Source organism: Microplitis demolitor, chromosome 8 (assembly GCF_026212275.2).
Source record: "Microplitis demolitor isolate Queensland-Clemson2020A chromosome 8, iyMicDemo2.1a, whole genome shotgun sequence".
NCBI classification, from domain to species: domain Eukaryota; kingdom Metazoa; phylum Arthropoda; class Insecta; order Hymenoptera; family Braconidae; genus Microplitis; species Microplitis demolitor.
This window is the reverse complement of record NC_068552.1, coordinates 922,888-940,594: the sequence shown is the minus strand read 5'-3', so window position 1 is coordinate 940,594 and position 17,707 is coordinate 922,888. Positions and strand designations below refer to the sequence as shown.

The window sequence follows — 17,707 nt, the reverse complement described above, 5'->3', positions numbered from 1 at the left end:
ATTTTGAACAAGAAAAGTGATTTCGAAATAAAATCGAAGTTGGTTTAACAATTTATCATTTTTTTCTTGATAATTAAATAAAGGGATTTTTGAAACAACATCAAAACATGCTAAATAATAAGCTGCACATATCTTATAAAGATTTTTACAACTTGACAAAGTATGATAATTACAAAAATAATTTTCAAAAACGTACATAAAAATTTCAATGTTTGTAATTATAATTTAATGGTTTGCTATTAAGTTGAATTAGTGCGAAGTAGAGAAAATAATTTTCATATTTGAATTGCTTCAGTAAAACAGATGTTCAGCTACTTGATAATTTGTGTAATGACACTCACAGGGATTTAACATTTGGTAATTTAATCTGCAAGTGTCAGCGTGTAATAAAATTTTAAAATAAATATTGGAAACTGATTCTATTATTAATATTTGCTAGAAAATTTTCATAGTTTTTAATTCATGCAAATTCTTATTCTTTTTTTTTTTAAATTCTTGTGATTTATTTAAATTAAAAATTGAATTGATGAAAATTTAGTACCTCTAGATCCAGTTAATAAATTAATGATCATGAAAAGTTTGAATTAGTTATGGACAAATATGTATATATATAAGTATAAATATATATATATACAAGGTTTTTATTTAATAAAAATAATAATTATAAAACATATTTCTCAAGTAATTCTTGTTTCTTCCTAGCTAGCAAAGCCTCTTGAATTTCTTCTTGACTGGGTATAGATCTTTGCGACGTGATTTCAATTTCGTTCTCTTCATCAGCTTCGTTGCTTTCTTGATAAACCCAACTACTGATTTTAATATCACGTTTGCTAGTTTCTGTTTTAAGTTCCAATGGTTGAAGAATCCCATCGTCGTCATCTCTGTAGCCATAATAATCTGCATCGATGTCTTTCATTAATTCCGCTCGTGTTTTTTTAGGAGGCGCCGGAGGTTCTTGTTCAAATAATTCTCGTACTCCTGGTAGCTCTTTAGCTGCTCCGAAATATTTATATCCACGATTTCCAGGTACCTGATTCATTTAAATTTTAGTTTATTGTTTTTCAATGTATCCTAGTAGTATTGACTTAAGGAGTTCTGTGAGGGTTACTATTAGATAAAAAACTTACAAGAGTCTGTAGAAAGTCTGCAAATTTCTTAACCAACATACACACTATCTAACAATGTCCTGACGGAGTTGTTGCAAAATTGCTTAAGATATCGAGTTTCTTTATCTCCAAGTCTCTCCAATTTAAAACGCAGTCTTTTTAGCAAACCCAGTGACCCTTATTTAAATTTAAAATTAATATTTGTAAAGTAAAAATTAAGACTTGTCCAAGACTCATGACGCAGACTTGCTAAAGACAAGATACAGATTTACGTAAGACTTCCTTAAGAATGCTACTAGGGTACTCTATACTCAATTCTTTTACCAACATAAAAAGCAATCAAGTTCATATTTACCTCCCGTCCTTCATGGTCCAGCATCCTCGGACCAACTCGAGAATAATCTGGACCCCCGAGTTCTTTAATTTGTGCCTCCCAATGTTTCTTTTCTCTCAATAATTTATTTATTTCATCATTAAGATCCCGAATCCGGAATTCACCGAGCCCAGCATTTTGAATCTGCGCAACTTTTTTAGCGACTTCTCTAATTATTTGCATTCTCCACTTTTCTGCTTTTCTCAGGTCACGACACTCGGATGCTAGGTAAGGTCTTCGCTCTGGTTCTTTTTTAAATCCATCAGTATTTTGTGCTGCTCTCCAGCGAGCCAATGTTGTCATCGCCTTTTCAGCATTACGAGCCTAAAAAAATTATTTATAATTATTACCACTTTTATATAATTAATTAATATTTTAATTATTCTTACATACCATGATTGTTTATTTATTTTTTTTTTTATAATACTGTTTTAAATTTTTAAAGATAACCTATGAAAACAAACTAACGTTCGCATAAATTTATATTTGTCAACACACGCGTGTGTACTTTTTTCTTTTACTGTAGAATCTATTTTGCGCATGCGTTCGTTATCAATATCTATGAAGGTGGGTACAGTAAAATCCTCTCTTTTACAACAGAGTGTCGATTGTCACGTTCATTAAAGGCGTAATAATTAATTAATTGTTCCTAATTTTCGGTTTACTACAGCAACATACCTGACAGCTGACACGGATGCTTTTTTTTAAATCTTTAAAATATTTCTATCATATTTTGCCGCCATTTTATTTTGACATACAATTTTTAATTTTTCTACTTTTAATAATTTATTTTTTAAATATTTAAATTTACTGCGCAAGTAATAAGAATAATTGATAAATTAATATAATTATTGTCCCAAATCAATTTTAATAAAATTATTAAATTTAAATTTTGAAATTTCGCGCTAAAATGCCGCTACTACGCGTTTACTCAAAGCCCTCTATATTCAAAGACATCTACTCAATAATCCACAGATAAAAAAGATTGTCGATAATGAAGTAACACATAGATAAGATCATTCGGAAAGTCAATAACGAAAAATATATTAAAAAAGCATCTAATAAATATTAAATAAAGGAAAATTAATTTCTTAAATAAAAATAAAATGTTTTCATCAATCGTTACTTTAATAACGGTTTAAAAAATATTTTAAAAGAGCGTTTTTGTTGAGCTTTTTATTTATTTATAATTAATTAGTCATTTATACTTTCTCATGATGTATTGGTCTGAAATCAATGAAAAAAAATTATTAAAAGAAAAAAAAATTTCATAATTAAAATGTCATTCATGGAATTAAAAATTTATTCAATATGAAGTAGGTAGTGTTGTATCCGGCTTGTCGTATATATTAATAGGGCCTCTACGCCGCGCTCGTTGTAAAGTGCAGCGTTAACAATTTTAAGGACAGCAACTTGCGGCAGCCTATGACGATTGAGAAGTTTATGTATTTTTCTTGCTGGCCGACATGAGTTCTAAACCCTGTTATGTTTAGGCAACTCTCTTTTCCTATTTCTCTTAAACCGATTAGTAAAATTTCATTAATAAAATCTAAACAGTCAAGTTACTATAAAATCCCACGGAAAGATCGTCTTGTTATCGCATATAATTTCTTTTGCGATTAGAAATATAAACTTTCATTTTGTTTTTCCGAATTTTCATTTTCTCAACACTTTGAGCGTGTCTTCATGTTGTCGGCAAGCGCTGTTTTTACTGCGATCGCCTTTTTACACACTGATAGAAGGATTTGTTTAGGAGTAATAAATTGATTTATTAAATTTTTCTCAACTGACTTTTTTGGATTTAACAAATATTTAGTAATTATTAACAATATTTATTATAATGAAATAAGTAACTTCTTTATTATTAAGAAATATTTTTAATGCTAACAAAGCCTTATTAACATAAAAGAAATATTTGTTAGCACCAAACAAGGCTTGTTAATATTTAATAAATATTTCTTAGACGAATTTGTCGGTAGAGGGCTACACACGAGCCTGTAGTGGTGTACAAGTATTAAAAAAGCTATATGTGTGTGTCGTTGCGACGTCATATTGTTTACTCCGTTCTAGCTTGCATTGTTGGTTAAACGTAACCTACAACTGAAGCTCTCATATACTTAAATAATATTTATATCAGAAGTTTTTTGTAAATTGTCATCCATATTATAACTATGAAAATATGGAAGCCTTGTTAATTTTATTCAGTTCAATTTTAATCAAATATAAAACCATTAAAAACACATGTATTATCAAACGGATTTTATGTTATTTCTCAGCGTAGTTTAATATAAGAAATTTTAATTTGTTTATTCTAGTTATAGTGTTAATTACTATGAAATTGTATTTTGAAATTAAAAGAACAGAAAATTTTATACGATGGTTGTTTTAGTTATTTTTGTTTATAAATACAAATATTAATGAATGTGTGTAGCTGCATGCAAAAACATATATAGATATATATTCTTGAACTGTGTGATTTTATGAATTAAATTTTAATAAATAAATTAATAGATAATTTCTTAAATATAAAAAAAAAATTTGTTCAAATAATAAAAAATATATTAAATATAAAATATTTATTTATTAATTATTAAAAAGTGATTCATTAAATGTTAAAAAGTGATTTATTAAATACTAATAAATCATTTTTTAAATGGAAAGAAATCGTTTATTAAATATTAACAAATCGTTTATTAGATGCTAAGAAATATTTATTAAATACAAAAAAATGATGTTTAAGAAATGATTTGTTAAATATTAATAAATATTTCTTAAATAAAGCTCCGTTAAGAAATAATTTGTTAAATATTAACAAATCTTTTTTAATACTAAGAAATCCTTCTATCAGTGTATGTGTGCGTTAACGTTAATACTGCACTTTACAACGAACGCAGCGAAGAAGCCCCATAAATGTATACGGCAACCTACTTGATGTTGAATAAAGTTTTCATTGAATGAATAACATTTTATTTATTAAATTTTTTTTTTTCTTTTAATAATTGTTTTTCATTGATTTCAGACCAATACATCATGAGAAAGTATAAATGACTAATTAATTATAAATAAATAAAAAGCTTAACAAAAACGCTCTGTAAAATATTTTTTAAACCGTTATTAAAGTAAAAATTGATGAAAACATTTTATTTTTATTTAAGAAATTAATTTTCCTTTATTTAATATTCAAATACTTTTTTCATTTTGTTATTGACCTTCCGAATAGTCTTATCTATGTGTTACTTCATTATCGACAATCTTTCTTATTTGTGAATTATTGAGTAAAGATACAGTAGAGTTGAGTATTTGCCCGCGTCGCTGTATTCGACGTATAAATTTTATAAAAGGGGGTGGTATCAACTGACGGTTCGATGGTGATAGTGATTAAATTGTTTTTTAGTTAAACAGTATTACTCGATGATGTCGTCTGTATTTTTTTTTTCCTCAAAAATATGTTTCAATTAATATTATTCTTTCTGTATTGTAAAGAAAATACTAAACAAATAACTGGTCTAATAATAACAGTTAATAATTGTAAATAAGAGATTTTACAACGATTATACTTTAATATTGTTATTTAAATTCTTAAATTGAAATAAAAATTATCAACTATAAATAATCGTTCATGTTTTATTTTTTTTACTGTACCTTCATACTCTGATCAGAGTTAATTTACTACGCATACTAGCTTTACCCATAATCATCTCTTACCACAAACACTTACCAAAAATTATTCGAAATGTGAATCTTTGATGGCAGTCCGGCATTTCTGGCTTCATTGTTTAAAGTTTGCAAACCTGACAAATTAATTATCAGTGAAAAATTTGATGTGCTTAAAAGACACATTCAACTTAATTATGGAGCTAAATTTCCTGGTGAGCCTTCTTCCATTTAACAAAATCTAACTTTCATTCTTTCTTTTTTTCATGTTTTTTTCTAATTGTTATTTATTAATGTAAATTGTACTTTATTTGTTTAAGTACTGAAATAACTTATGACAACGATGCTTACATGAAGTTTGAATAGATATGAAAAAAAAAATATATATATATATATATATATATCAAGTTATGTAAGAAGAACTTTATAAACTATCGGAAATTTCAAAAAATTATTTTTATCAAACTCAAAATCAAAATTTCATCTACACTCTATCTTACACACGATTATAGTTTTACTGTAAAATTTTATCTCGTATTGTACTGCATATTTAGAAAACGTGCTCTTGATAACAATTCAAGGAAATATTATCCACTTATTTTAAACTCAAACTGATTTAACTGCATTAAAAACAATTTTTAATTCAATTTTCGATTATTTATTTGTTAAAATTTTATTCTATCCGCGTAAAATTAAACAATCAATATTATTAAGCATCTCTCACATGATAGTTACTTACGTCAATAGAACAATAGGGAAAATAAATAAGGGATTTCACAATGATTATAATTTAATACTGTTATTTAATTTATTAAATTGACATATAAAATGTTCGCTATAAACAATCTTTTGTAATTTAAATTCTTGACTTTATACAAATGTTGTATATTTAGGTAAACATATATATAATTTAATATGAAACATATAATTTTTAGAAAAATATAAAAATAATATAAAAAACGAATAATCTTTATTATAAATATAAAAAATTTATCTCAGAATTTAAATCAATCACAGTTTCAACGAAATTTAATTGTTCCTCAGGAAAGTATTAAATAAATATCTGATTAATGAATTTATCAAATCGACAATATTATCGAATGATTGATATGTATTGTTAATTAGATCATTTGAAATAATTATAACGATTACATCTGTTTAAATCATATGTTATAACTTGACAATGTCAACAGTATTTGCTTTCTTTGATAAAATGTTTCGATTAATATCTTTCCTTTTTTTTTTCAATTAAAATGTATATTACTTCTATTATATATTTTTTCTAATCACAGTTTGATTTCTTTATTTTATTTTAAACATGATAATAATAATAATAATAATAATAATAATAATAATAATAATAATAATAATAATAGCAATAATAATAACAACAACGATTGACCAACAGTCTTTACATGAGTGCCTAAGTATTATTGATATATTTATTAAATATGATTTGAGTTTAATTGTTTAATAGATCTGTAAAATTAACTCTAGAATCTTTTGTTAATTTTTATTATCATTAAATTTTAATAAGACAAATCTCATCATTAATTCAAAAACTTATTGATTTCGATGATTGGACAGTCATGGAACAAAAGAAAAGTCGGCATTGATATTTTTTTTTGTTAGTCGTCTAACGTATTTTTTTTTCACTGATACCAAATTAAATTATTTAATTGTTATTATCACAGAAGACATGACATAGATTAAATTTTTCTAATTCTCTCTTAATTATATATATATAATAGTTATATTCTCTGAATAATATAGGATAGATAATAAGAATAACAATAATAATAATGATAATAATAATAATAATAATATTAATAATAATAATAACAATAATAATAATAATAATAATAATAATAATAATAATAATAATAATAATAATAATAATAATAATAATAATAATAATAATAATAATAATAATAATAATAGAAATAAAGAACCTTAAATAACACGCGTATTATCTAAGGTTCTAGTAACGTTTACGAGGCCGGGATTTAAGGCGTGGGTCGGCGGGGAGTTCCGGCGTACATTCCTTACGATGTTTGGCGGCCGAAGGTTTCGAACTAAATTTCTCATTACAACGATGGCATTCATAAATAACTCCCTTGCATTTTTTCTGATGGTCTACGACATTAACGACTCCAGAAAATGATAAACGACATTTATTACAATATAGACGACCTGAACTATGCTTCTCAAAAACATGATTTTTGATTCTGCTAGTCCAAATGTCTATATTGCAAATCGTGCAGCGACGCCTCCCCGTGTCAGTAGCGACGATTATCCGTTCCCACTGGAGGGCAGAAAATTCAGCCTTATCGAAGACTTGATAGTACTTGTTATTCACTCGGAAAGCAGGTACCATCAAGCCTTCAATTCCCATTGCAGTTTTTGTTGGGTCTGAAAATTCTGCCTCCCAATCATGGTTATCCAGATAACCATCACCACCGGCAGCATCGCCACCATCGTTATCATTACTGTTGTCAGACCCATCAGTGGCCCTCCGATCATCGTTTCCGGCGTCGTAAACGTTACCTGCGGGCGCGTCGCCGTTGTCGTCATCGTCTTCTTCATCCCCATCACTTCCAGATAGATTTTCAGCCGCGGTACTACTATGACTACCCCCGTCGTGTTCACTGTTATTGTCGTCGTCAGCGTCAGTTTGTTCGTTCGGGTCGTTTTCTTGGTCAGGATTTTGTTCATCGCTAGCCCCATTATTACGGTCCGGTACGTCGCTGTTTCGTTCGTGACTGTCAGAATGACTATGCGCACTACTTGAAGAAATTCTTCGCGCCACCACAGAAATCGAGGAACGGCGTACATTGAAGCGCCGATTCAGCTCGTCAATTTGCAACTGAAGATTTCTTTCATTTGCTATTCGCTCCTGAAGATCTCGTTCAACTGCAATATTGTGTTGCCTCAGCTCATCCAATGTACGTTTTACTTCAGCCCGGTCATTATTTACCTCAATAATAATCTGCTGAAGTCCATTCCTCGTTTCGATCAGCTCAGCAACTTGTTGAGACAAATTAACATTTTGTAGAGATAACTCAGCCATCCGTTGAGTTAGCTCATCATTCTGTTGAGTTACCTCAGTATTCTGCCGAGTTAACTCTGCAATCCGTTCATTTGCCTCAGCATAGTTCTTCTGAACTGCGTCCAGCTCCGCCTTCAGCTTTTCATTTACTGCTCGTAGCTGATCAATAGGTGAGCGCTGAAAGCTTCGCTGAGCGGGAGTCGCGAGAGTATTTCTCGCCATAGAAGCCGGAGCTATGGGAGTTCGAGAACTTCCCAGCTCATAATCATCCGGTAAACCTTTAATTTTAGCAAGGAAATGGAAGATTTCCTTGCTGTTTTCATCATTTAAGGGGCCAGCGGCACAAGCAATTAAAAAAATGTTATTAAATTCTGTCGAGTCTATTCTATTGACTAATGGCGTGAAGAGGTGATTCCCACCAGAAGTATTATTTTGTATTGAAATAATGTCGGTAAATGAATTTAATGTTTTCATAATAAATTGAGAATCAATTTGTAATCTGTCTATGTCGTCTTTTGAGTAGCCGTCTACGTCTAGTGCCGTTCTGTTTCTAGTCCCTGGCATGTCTATAATAGTAACACGGCTATTATCGTTTGATTGATCGAACTGAAAAAATAAATAAGAAACATTGATAAAATTATTAAATACAAAGCAGTTGGTATTCAAGAATATCAAATAACAAAAATAAATTTTTAAATAATTGTATTTTTAGCAACGAAGTTTATGGATAAATATTAGGGGGCTTCGTTTGAAATGACTATTTTTTTTCTGGTCCATTGAGGAGATAATATTCTAAACATAAAAAAAAATTCTGACCAAAGATTAGCTCTTAATTTGAATTTCAAGTACTCACTTAATAAATTTGAAATTTTCCCATTTAATTAACACGTAAATTTTAATTTTATTTTTTTCAATTATCTATAGCTTCGCAGCATTTCATGATATTTAATTGGCAATAGGTGAAAATGACAGATGAATCTTTTCTTTTTAAAATTGCATGTAGCCAATTTATGTTAAGAAACCAGTCTCACCGATAATAAATTTTAAAGCCAAATTTTCTGGAATTTCATGGTTTTTGTTATTTTACATGTATACCACAAACTTTACAACAAAATTGTACGAAATTTTTTTATAGGGAATTTCATTTCCTACAAAAAAAAATTTAGGCAAGCGATTCAGTAAAGTATTTAAATTTCGGATAAAGCAGCGATTTTTCAAATTTTGGGATATTTAATTGGATTTATCTCGAAAACAACTAATTCTACAGTGGCCTGCATAGCTTTTTTTTGTAAGAAATTAGATTCCTTATAAAAAAAAAAAACCCTATTCAATTTTGTTATAAAATTAGTGGTTTGCGAGTAAAATAAAAAAAAAAAAGAGCCATCCGGTCTTACCCGGAATGGAAAGATAGATTTCTTATATATGTAAATACAATAAAGCTACAATAGTGTAATTAATACTTTTTTTGTAAGCTCAAACATGAATTTTAAGGAAATGGGTTATGCTTTATTATTTAGAAGTTATTAGACGACTAAGCTGCGAAAATAAGCTTTTTATATTTTTTGTGAAATTTTTGATATCATCAAATTGTTAGAAAAGATGTTTCAAAATATCAAGTATTGCAATAAAAATTGAAGCTAATCGTTTAAATTTTTAGATACTTTCTACAGAATTGAGTTATCATTTTCAGTTGAAAAATTATTTTAGGATGAAGCCAGAAAATTTATTTTCATGAAAATCAAAAAAAATTTCAAACACCCACAACTTCCAAACTAATTGACCGATTGGGCTCATCTTCGAACTTGATCAAGGTAATCGTCCAATAAATAAGTAATAAAATTTCATTAAGATCCGTTAAGAATTGCGGGCGCTATCGTGATGATAAGAATCGTTATATAGTATATATATATATATATATATATATATATAAACTTTTCTCGATGATGCTAATTGTTATCATTGTAGGTTGTGAAAATTCCGACACAAAAAAATGGATCAATTTATACAAATTTATATCCATATCATAGCTATGTATATTTTGTCCTCTAAATAATTGAAATAAATAATAATTTAAGTCTGAATATAATAAAAATTTTCAAATATCGTAACTATTGTTGATAATTTGAAATGAATAAGTATCATCATCAAAATAATAACAATTATCTAAGTTTTAAGTCAAATTCATAACATATATTTATCTAGTTAAAAGAAGAGAAAATCACATGCAGACAAGCTTCTGACTGTGACGCCGATACATGGAAAAAAGAAAACAGGAATAATTGACTTTCTGTTCAGTATTTATTAAATTTTCAAGTAGCAACGCAGCGCTTCGCAAACGAAACGGTAAAAATTACAGTTTGGGTCTATGCAGTAAGTTTTACATTTTAAATTTGAAATATTGCAGTCTCACAATGTATTTAAGTCACTATCTCATACTGTAATTTTTCGTTTATTTCCTTGAAGTATTACTTGATATGCATTAAAAATTACAGTTTCATATAGTGATATTTATTTTTTTTTCTTCAAATAATCACACTTGAATAGCAACTAATATTATTGTGGCATGTGAATCTTACAGCTCTAACCAGTGGTATTTTTTTTTTTAATTTAGACATATGTTTTTCAGGATAATTTTTCTCGATAAAAATTAATAAACAAATTATAATTGATTATTTTTTAATGTTCACTTTTTAAATATACTATTTTTTATTTAATATCAAATAATGTCAAACATCAGATAGAGACAACATTTTTATTAGGGGAATGTAAAAAACTTCGGAAAAAAAAACTTTAAACCAAGACAAAACATACTTGAAGAGCTTGCGGTAAGATTTCAGCGTCATAATTTACATAATTTGCATTGTGACGAATGTCGTTGATTAATTGCGAGTAAGATATACGATTTAATTTATAGAAATTTACGTGATTATTCCCCGAATTCCTGAAGTTATTGGGATCAATTACAAGATTATTCATATCAAAATGATTAAAGCATTCAAACAAATGATTAGCAAAAGCCACATTCTTTTGTTTTGCTGAACTGACAGATATTTAAAATAAGTTTATAACAGGATAAAGAACATCGATTAAATAAAATTTTATAAAATCATAATTTATGAAAAAAGAAATTGAGCAATGCAAATTTTACATTTTAAATTGTAAAACTTCGTGATTGCTAAATCATCAACTGGATTCAATGTACATACTTTAAAAATTACAGAGTGAAATGTAATAATTCCTTTTTATCTATTATAGTCTATAATTGATAACTCACCCTTGAAATTTCACTCAATGAGTTAATAAATAATATAATTCGACATTTTAATTGTTACATTTTTGGCAAATGGTGATTTTTACACTTTTAAAGACGAATACATGATTTTCAAAATAAGAAAATTTCATTTATCAAAAAGTAATAATATATTTACAATTTATTGTGTTTATTCCATTGCGCAAATTCGAGTTTGCAATATAATTTTTATAGTCCTGAGATCAAAGAGCTTGTTTTTACATTTTATACTGTAATTATTCCTGTTTTCTTTTTTCCGTGTTTTTAAATTCTTTATTAGTTTGTATAGAAATTATTAATTAGGCTGACGATAACTATTACCATCGGGTTATTGAAAATTACGATGTACATAATAGTTATATTAAGTTCAAATAATAAAACATATAATTTCTATTTATCATCAATAATTGTAGATTTAGCTATATAGTTAGAAGATACTACAAGTCAAATTTACGTATTAATTAGACGGAAAAACCTCAAATTTATTTAGCGAATACTTACAATTAAAATTAAGTTTAAGAACCTTTCTAATAAATATTTGTAATATAGCATTAGCTAGGTAAAATTTGTATATTCGTAGGGAAAAATTATATTTTTCATTAATGGTTTCGCGTGTTACTCAGTCCTTTATAGTAATTATTATTTAATAATTAAGTAATTTTCGTGAGATATATTTTTCGGTGTAGAGAATTGACTGATATCAGTTTCTGCCTATTAAATCTCGTTACTCTGAAGTTACCGTGCTTCGACCGTAATTGAAAATCGAAATTTCAATACGGTTGATGTAATAATTTAATTCTATTTAATTCTTTTTTAACAGATTAAAATTTAATATGGAGTTGGGGGGGGGGGCAAACGGAGTTTTCGACGACTTCAATACGCTAATGTTTTTTTTTAATGATATTCAAAATAAATATTTTTGCGGGTAAAATAGGGTTCCCCCTAAAAAAGGCGAAAAAAAATTTTTGCATACAGTTGAAAAGTTTGTGTTAATTTTTACACAATTTACGTGTCCCAAACGTCCAGTCAATTTTTTATGCTAATTTAACACATTGCTTTTACACCAAACAGTCACTTATAATTTAAATTTATGATCTATCATAAAATGACTTGATACATCATATTTTAATATATCTAGATTGACAAATTATTAATCAACGATAATTTTTTTAATTGAAATTTTTTTTATAAAAACTATACAAATGCATTAAACAGTTAAAATGAGCAATTAATGATACTGTTTAGGTACACTGAGAAAAAAAATGGTTTTCTAAACTATAAAAAGCATAGTTGAACACGAAAAAAAATAAACTGTAGAAATTGCGAATGACAAGTAAAATAATAATAAAGTGATCAGTAAATACTATCATTCTAAATAATAATTTTTTCATTTACGATTTAAACGTTAATAAATACAGGATAAGTAGGAAAATTTAATGTCTATGCAAGAAAAATTGCTATTTGCACTTAAAAAATTGCAACTGATACTTAGAAAATAGACGACACCTATTATAAAATTTACTATTTGAATATTAAAATTCTACATATTGACATCCGGGTTCCGAGTTATAATTTCAAATAGTAATTTTTAGAGTTTTTTTTTTCTCCGTGAATTAAACCTCCACTATCAACTGTAGTTTCGTTGACTGATATGATATTAGTTAACAGTACACTCAGTTTCTATTATAATAGAAAAGTATAGTTAGGGTGACTATTTAGTAGTAAATTTCACAGTTTCTTATTTAGCATGTTCATAAGAAAATTATTATAACAAACATACTTCTATAGTTAGTAAGTCTAATTCGATATAATTATCATCACAATATAAATATAGTAAACACCGGTATTTTAACATCGTCGAATTACGCCTACACCTGTGTAACTTCATTTTAACATCGGACGGAGTTAAAATGAGTCAATTTTTATCACCTCCCTTTTCATCAGTGTACCACAACCATGCACTTTTTTCGGTGTATATGAGCATTTACTTTAATTCTTAATTCAGTAGAAATTTCGAATTGCAATATTGTTTCTCGTTCAAATTCCAAATTAAGTCATTGTAATTCCAATTCCTTAATAAAAAAATATTAAAAATATTTTCATGTAAGCAAAAATTTTTTTTACCACTGTGACGTCCTGGAGTTATTCAAAAACATCAGCCCTTCATTGTCACTATAATCGTACGCAGATTAATCATTATCCACGAGTAATTGATTTGTTTTTGGCACAGACGGGGCTGAAAAGCTACTCACAGTCTGAATAAAATTGGACTGGAAAAGTAACTTGCAATGGCATCGAAAAACATTGTGGGACATATTTTTAATATTTCTAAAGTCATTACCGTTTTCTCAAAATCGTAAGAAGTGATCGCGAGTATATAAAAAATAACGAACTTTTTACGGATAATTATTTCGATTATTTTTGCATCCAACGGGCCCAGCTTTGAGACCTGATCTTGATATACCGACTACGTCTTGGTATTACAGACTACCTGGACATACTCTTCGCTAAATCAGCGACGAGAATCTCAACTGAACCCGACACATAAAATAATCTAAATAATATATCATTTTGAATTATAATTTTCTATAAAAAAAATTTGTAGACTTCTTTTGAGATAAAAAAACATACTCGCAAACACTTCTTATCAAAATTCCCTAATACCACTATTTTAAAACCATAATAAAATTAGAAATAGTAATAATAGTAATTAAAAATAATAGTAACAGTATCTCATGTAAGAATCTTAAAACTAAAAATGAATGCTATGAAAAATTAATAAATAAATGACTTACCAAAGTGATAGAGACGAAGCTGCGTGACGACTGGCTATTCATCAGTGTCCTTGACCTGGCTGCCTTTGACAGTATGTGGGGAACATCCTTCAATTCCCCCACCGCCAAACTTTCAATCGGACGTTGATGGTGCTTCCCGCCCATCACCAGGTCACGGTACCCACATAGTTTATATTCCATCACCCTTAAAGAAAAAAAATTATTCATTTATGTATTAGAGAGCTGAAACAATTAAAATAATAAAGACTCAAATTTTTATAGCCATCATTTTATCAATACCGGATAAGGATAATCTTAAAAATATATTTATAATCTATGAATTCTCGTATATGCATTAACTTTGAATAATTAAGTATTAATTTTTAATGATAGAAAATATAAAAAACATAATTTAAAAGTTATAATTCCCATAAATAGTAAATACTCGATAAACAATGATTTTAAAAATTGCGATTATTTATAACAAAGGTATCAATCATTCTCACTTATATATACTATTACTTTTAATTATATATATTATTATTTATAATATTATTTATAGACATTATCAAATGCAGTGACTCGAGTCGAGGTTTACCCATAGAATGGAGTAAAAAAATGTAGGTAGAGCTGTTATTTTCTTTCGATCATTTTACCACACATTGGAGTAGATTGTACAAGTAATGTGGTATCGTACACTCCAAAAATAGTTACAGATACCAATTTATTTAAAATGGTGTGGTTCCAAAAACCACAAAATAAGTATTCTTTACTGCATTAAGTAGTTGTGGAGCCTATAAAGCTTTACCACATTACAGTAGTGAGCAGAACTCCTATAGCAAAAATTTACTATTTGGGGTTTCTCAAATAAATGATTCATTAACAGTTAAAAGGTAAATAATTATAGAATAAATATCGAAACTTACTGTCTATGCAAGAAAAATTAATAGCTAAACTTCAAAAACCGTAACTTAAACTTAAAAAATTTATAACATGTATGGTAAAACTTATTGCATGGAATGTTTACATTTCCCATATTGACACCCAGGTTCCATGTTATAATTTTAAACACTAATTTCTAAGATAAACTTTTTTCTGTGTACTTACTGAACACCGACGTTGGCATCTTGCGCGAACCATTCATAGGCTAAGCCCCTGAAGTGAGCCCCTGGACGCCCCATCACAGTGGCACTTTTGCCGGAGCCGCTTCTGCCATAGAGGAAGATGAGGGGTTCGAGTCCTGGCGTCAGCCCTTTTTTAATGGCAGCCATTGTAGCCTCCGGTGAGGTGGTAACGGCTTCAACATTAAGCGCGATATTTCGCCATTGCACTTTTGTGTCTGAAATTTTCGTCGCTTTTGCATCCTCAGCCGTAAAACCATCCTCAAAGGTTTGAAAAATAACCTTGAGTACGCTAAAAAAGCAACAAAAAAATCAAAATTATTATCCCATCTACGATCGACTTTGGACTGAAAAATGTTTATACGATAAAAATTTGTTAAAAAAAAATGCTGTTTATTGGGGGTACACTGATAGCACAATTTATTTGAGCCAAGTATATAGATTTATTTGACTGAACAAAATCATTTATTTCATTCAAATATGTATTTGTTTATAGTTAACAAATCTTGGTTAAAAAAAATTTCACGACGGCTAATGGCGCCATCAAATACCGATTTGTTAACTATAAACAAACCAGTATTTCATTCAAATGAACCATATCTGTGTCTCAAATAGATACTGATTATGTCATGTCGCTGAAACTAGCCAACAAAACTGGCAGATCAGTATGAAGGGTATTCCAAAGTCATCTACAGTCATAACATCGGGCCCAGATTGAGATGAAAATTTTATATAATCTATATTTTTTTGAAATTATCAAAGTCAGTGACGATGTTTGATTAAAAATATTTTTCTTATAATAATTTAAAAGAACTTAAAGGTTTCCATACTTTATCCAATACAGACCCAGATATCTTTGACTCGCGTCGACTTATAATTTTCTACACATCTACAGAAATATCCTAGAGACCAAGAGAAAAATTTGAAAGTCCAGAGACAGAATTTTTTGGAATTTTTTATTTTTTTGAAAAAATGACAGTTTTACCGGACATCACCTGATATCTGACCCGATATCTTAGACCCGCGTCGACTTAGAGACTGGGAAATTTTAAGACATTTTCAGGGATATCTTAGAAATGTCTTCGTAAATGCTTTTTTGGCTGCACTACTGGAAAATATTTCGAGTTTTTGCTTTTACAAACGTTGAGTGATAAATTAAAACTTTCAAAATTAAAAGAAAACAGCAAGAACATTATAATGTCAATAAAATCCAGAAAATGTATTCTGAACCGTGTAATAATTTAAATAGATAAAAAAAATGATGAACAAATCCAATTAAAAATATAAAAAAATTATTTTCGAGTAGTCCCATAATTACTCTATAAAATTGTCTTGAATCATAAAAGCCGTAACTTCAATAGTTTAAACGATATAATTTTATAAATATTCCAGTAATTCATTTTTTCATAAACAAATGTCTGTAAAAATTAAACCATACACGGAAAAAAAACTGAGCTTAAAATTAGATGATATTTAAAGTCGTAAAATAAAAATTACTTTCCAAAAGGAAATTCACAATCCAAATCACAAATTACTATGCACAATATAAAGCTCCATGTATTTATTGATTCTTACAATCATTACTGTAAATTTTACGGTTTGTAAAAAATTATAATGCAGATTTGTAAAAATTGAAGAAAGAATGGTAACAATTCGTAAGTTTTTCACAACGATCATTCGGGAAATAACAATATTTAAAAATCGTTTTGATAATATTACAATTTCCAGTTAAAGAATTGTGAGCGTAGAAGTTGAATATTACAATTTAAACAATAAATTACTGTAGAACTTTTATTTATTTTTATTTATTCTGTAAAATTCAGTTGATAAAATAAAAAATATGAGTATAAAGTAGATAGTGATTTTTATCTGGGAACAACAGAAAAGTCACACATGACTCAAGTTATGACTATATGAATTTCGCAATAATTATTCGTTTACATCCCGATTAGTGCGATTTGTAAGATTATTAATTTTACTTCATAACATTTTAGAACCAAGTGAAATGTCCCGATACTGGAACGATTTGATAATCATTATATTATAACTTAACTCGTACATGATGAAACTAAATAAAACTGTCTTTATTTAAAACCTTAATTTAACCTTGAAATGCAACTACGTAACAGTACGCACCTGTAGACACATCAGGAACTACCACTTTTTATGCCTTTTTCAAAAAAAATTTTAATTAAAAAATTAAATTATTTCTGCCAATTTAAAAGAGCCGTACTTATGCCCATCACTTTTTCCACTTCCTGGGCTGCGCGCACTACCACCTTGGCGTCTAAATTCAATTAAATTACGCATTGTAATTACGATTTCAATTAATTAGCATTAA

General features: G+C 28.2%; 2 protein-coding genes across 2 annotated transcripts; both read right to left on the bottom strand.

Annotated features, from left to right (window-relative positions):
- Positions 1–625: 625 nt before the first annotated feature.
- Positions 626–1,988, bottom strand: LOC103575924 (pre-mRNA-splicing factor ISY1 homolog). Its single transcript, XM_008555928.2, has 3 exons — positions 1,873–1,988; positions 1,462–1,803; positions 626–1,030 (listed from the first exon to the last, which is right to left on the bottom strand). Exons 1-3 carry the CDS (start codon positions 1,873–1,875, stop codon positions 662–664), a joined length of 714 nt encoding a protein of 237 aa, XP_008554150.1. The 5' UTR covers positions 1,876–1,988; the 3' UTR covers positions 626–661.
- A 4,550-nt stretch (positions 1,989–6,538) lies between these two features.
- Positions 6,539–16,648, bottom strand: LOC103575923 (kinesin-related protein 7). The gene is made up of 3 exons (XM_008555927.2): positions 15,353–16,648; positions 14,267–14,450; positions 6,539–8,788 (listed from the first exon to the last, which is right to left on the bottom strand). Exons 1-3 carry the CDS (start codon positions 15,514–15,516, stop codon positions 7,115–7,117), a joined length of 2,022 nt encoding a protein of 673 aa, XP_008554149.2. The 5' UTR covers positions 15,517–16,648; the 3' UTR covers positions 6,539–7,114.
- Between the last annotated feature and the right edge of the window lie 1,059 nt (positions 16,649–17,707).

Bases quoted from the DNA above. Each gene is read 5' to 3' on its own strand.
- LOC103575924 (XM_008555928.2), bottom strand. The intron at 1,031-1,461 runs GTAAATATGAAC...TAAATGAATCAG, and splicing joins TGGACCATGAAGGACGGGAG to GTACCTGGAAATCGTGGATA.
- LOC103575923 (XM_008555927.2), bottom strand. From the start codon at position 15,516: ATGGCTGCCATTAAAAAAGGGCTGACGCCAGGACTCGAACCCCTCATC. The intron at 14,451-15,352 runs GTAAGTACACAG...TTTTTCTTTAAG, and splicing joins GATGCCAACGTCGGTGTTCA to GGTGATGGAATATAAACTAT. The intron at 8,789-14,266 runs GTAAGTCATTTA...TTATTTTTTCAG, and splicing joins GCTTCGTCTCTATCACTTTG to TTCGATCAATCAAACGATAA.